General features: G+C 47.2%; 1 protein-coding gene across 1 annotated transcript; it reads right to left on the reverse strand.

The window, feature by feature from the left end:
• Nucleotides 1-1,910: 1,910 nt before the first annotated feature.
• On the reverse strand, nt 1,911-2,596 carry LOC100283306 (nonspecific lipid-transfer protein). The gene has a single exon (NM_001156208.2). The coding sequence runs from the start codon at nt 2,482-2,484 to the stop codon at nt 2,200-2,202; it is 285 nt and encodes a 94-aa protein (NP_001149680.1). The 5' UTR covers nt 2,485-2,596; the 3' UTR covers nt 1,911-2,199.
• Between the last annotated feature and the right edge of the window lie 549 nt (nt 2,597-3,145).

The raw sequence follows: 3,145 nt of genomic DNA on the forward strand, positions 1-3,145 counted from the left end.
ATCTTTTTATAAACTATTTATCTGTATTGGTAACTTATTTACAATTTTTTGTCACACTACAATATTTGTATGGATCTAATTATATTTTGATGATTTTCTACAATAAGAAATTAGGAATACACCAAATAGCCTAAAAATTTATGAAATTTTACGAAAGCACAACATATATCCATATATAACCATAAAAATGTTTTGATCATAAGATCTATAAGATGCACATGTTTCTTCCATTTCACTTTAACTTATTTGTATGAGTTACAAGTTAAATCACTCTAAGTATTCAAGTTTCAACATAATCATTACTTTAATTTATCATTTTCATGTGAGGACTTAGGTTATCTTCGTATAGAATGTTTATTAGTTTTTGTAACTTATTTGTAATTTTTGAGTGAAACTAGAATATTTTATGAATTTAATTGCATTTTGATGATTTTCTATAGAAAAATAATAACAATCACATATAGCCTAAAAATTCATGAATTTTTACGGGGATCCAACATATATCCACATATAGTTCTAACAACCATTTGGACAATAAAATCCACAAGATACTAGTGTTTCTTCCATTCCACTCCCATTTATTGTGTGATTTACATGTGAAATCACTTTATACATCGAAGGTGAGGACTTGAGGTTATCTTTGAATAGAATGTTTATTTGTTTTGGTAACTTCTTTACAATTTTAGGCCAAAACCAGTGTATTTTATGAATTTAATTATATTTTGATGATTTTATGTAGAAAGATATTAATAATGCACAAATAGCATCAGAAATCCATGAAATTATACGGATGTACAACATATGACCACATATAGTTATAAAAAATAATGGGACCATAAAATCCACAAGATACAACGTTTCTTCTATTTCATTTCCACTTATTTCGTGAGTTACACGTAGAATCACTCTAAGTATTCAAGTTTGAACATAATCAATACTTCACTTTACCATTTTTATGTGGGAACTTAAGATTATCTTCTTATAAAATGTTTATTAGTCTCGATAATTTATTGCAATTAATTCGTGGTCGAATGAGAATATTTTTTAATAAGCAATTAATGCATTATTCGATCCGCCCGAATAAATATTCGGTCCATGTATTCATATCCGTCCCGTTTCTAACTATCTGTATCTGATCTCTAATCCATTTCAAATACATTAGGATATGATAATCTTAATCTACTATCCATCCGTATCCGACCGTTTTTACGCCTACCTCCAGCAGCAGCGGCGCGTTCCCCTTCTTCCTCGGTGTGGCCTGTGGCCACCCCTTCTCCTCCGGCAGTGCAGCCCCTTTCTCTGTGACCTGTGTGCCGCTGCCTTCGCCTCCATCGGTTGCGTTTCCTCGACACACGCGGCTGTGGCTCCTCCTACCCGACGGTGGGCTGTGACGCCGTCGTGCAGCGTCCTCGCGCGGCCGTGTGCCCTCCTCACGGACCTACCGGCACCCTTACCCTCCGGCCTCCGCACCGCCTAACGGAAGCAGCCTCCCTGCTGCGATGGGCCGATGGCTATGGCCCAGCATCTTCGCCTCTTCGTCGTGGTTTCTCCAGCTCCCGCCCCTGCCCTCCCTTGCGGCAGCGAGGTCTTCTTCTGAAGCATCGGTGGCTCGATTGTCTTCCCTAGCTATTGTGGCGCGCTCGTAGCCCCTGCGCGGCTGCGCCTCTGGTGGCGCGCGCCTAGCCGGCTCCCAGCCGCGATCCCAACCACGCCGATCACGCGCGCTGCGTCCAGCAGCACGTCTGCACGCACTGTCCCTGTTCTTCACCATGCCATGACGCCATGTGCCTCCCTACCACGTGCGCCTCTCCCTTCACGATGGTACTTAGAACTTTAGAAGCACAAAGGCCAATTAATATAAATTAAATTTGAAATTTTATTTGTTGAAATTAGAGACACGGACACAGTTCGGCAACATGATTTTATTCGTACGAAACAGCTGAAGAGCATCACGATTCACGGGAACAGCCGAATCCACCGGCGCCATGCACAGCCTTACTCCTGCTGAACGAGGTATCGTAGATGACCACGATTTGCCGGAGCACGACGTACGAGCTCGCCGCGACCGCGTTTTTATTTAGACGGCACGTATGTATGTCCATGGACCCGCCGTGGACTCGTAGTAGTAGTACATACACGTAGCCGCGCATACTACAACATCTCCAGCGGCCGGCGGAGCGCATGCAGGCTCTCGGTCCATCAGCACTTCATCTGGGTGAGGCCGCAGGCGCGGGTGAAGCGCTGCGCGGCGGGGCCGTTGACGTAGGCGCGGTTCGCGGGGTCGCGCTTGTACTGGCAGAGGCACGGCTGCTGCGCGCGCAGCGACGCGCAGCACCCCAGCGTGACCGCCCTGCCGAACAACGCGGGCGCGCACGCGCTCAGCGCCGACGGGTTGCACGACGACGCCGCCGCCGCCGCGTCGTCCGCCGTCGCCGCCAGCAGGACGGCGCACAGCAGCGCCAGCGCCATCGCTTGCTTGCCCATAGCCGTCGGCCTCCGATCGGTCTCCGCTCGCTCCGGTGCTTCTGGTCGAGTGGCCGGCCGGGGAGACGGGCAGGGATGGGGATGAGCTGGGACTGCCGAGTGCTGAGTTAGTGAGCAGGCTGGTGCGCGCGAGGTCCGTACTTATACAGAGAGACAGAGACCTGGATCGAGATCGCCGTGGTGCAGTGCATGGGCAGCCACGCTCTGCGTCGTGGGCGTGCATGGGCAGGCAGGCAGCCATTCCTGGAACTCCCACACACATGCATGATGCATGCATCCACACCTACGGCTGCGCACGGTGGTTGGCAGGGAAGGGAAGATGCGTGTCTCGCAATTTAAAGCTTTACCTATGCCGTTATATGGCTGCTCTGTGTGTGAACAACGAGATGTCCCAACCAAATCACCTCCACGTCTATAACATCTATTAAATCTATCAAACAAATTACACTTAGACTAAACATATCATCAAAACCAACAGTTTAGATTGCTGGATAACGTCTCTCACCTACTCACTCAAATTCAATAGAAAATATTATTTGATTCACCCCTCATCCATCCACCTCCTCCCGCGATCCCACCTATTAATCTCTATCTCTACTACTACTAGCATATAGCTCGTGCTAACACTACGATCTAGCGGAGGATAGGAGAGTGGTTGACG

The sequence above is a fragment of the Zea mays genome, chromosome 6, assembly GCF_902167145.1.
Source record: "Zea mays cultivar B73 chromosome 6, Zm-B73-REFERENCE-NAM-5.0, whole genome shotgun sequence".
Lineage (NCBI taxonomy): Eukaryota > Viridiplantae > Streptophyta > Magnoliopsida > Poales > Poaceae > Zea > Zea mays.

What these genes read in the sequence shown, in the direction of transcription:
- LOC100283306 (NM_001156208.2), bottom strand. Translation starts at nt 2,484, where the DNA reads ATGGGCAAGCAAGCGATGGCGCTGGCGCTGCTGTGCGCCGTCCTGCTG.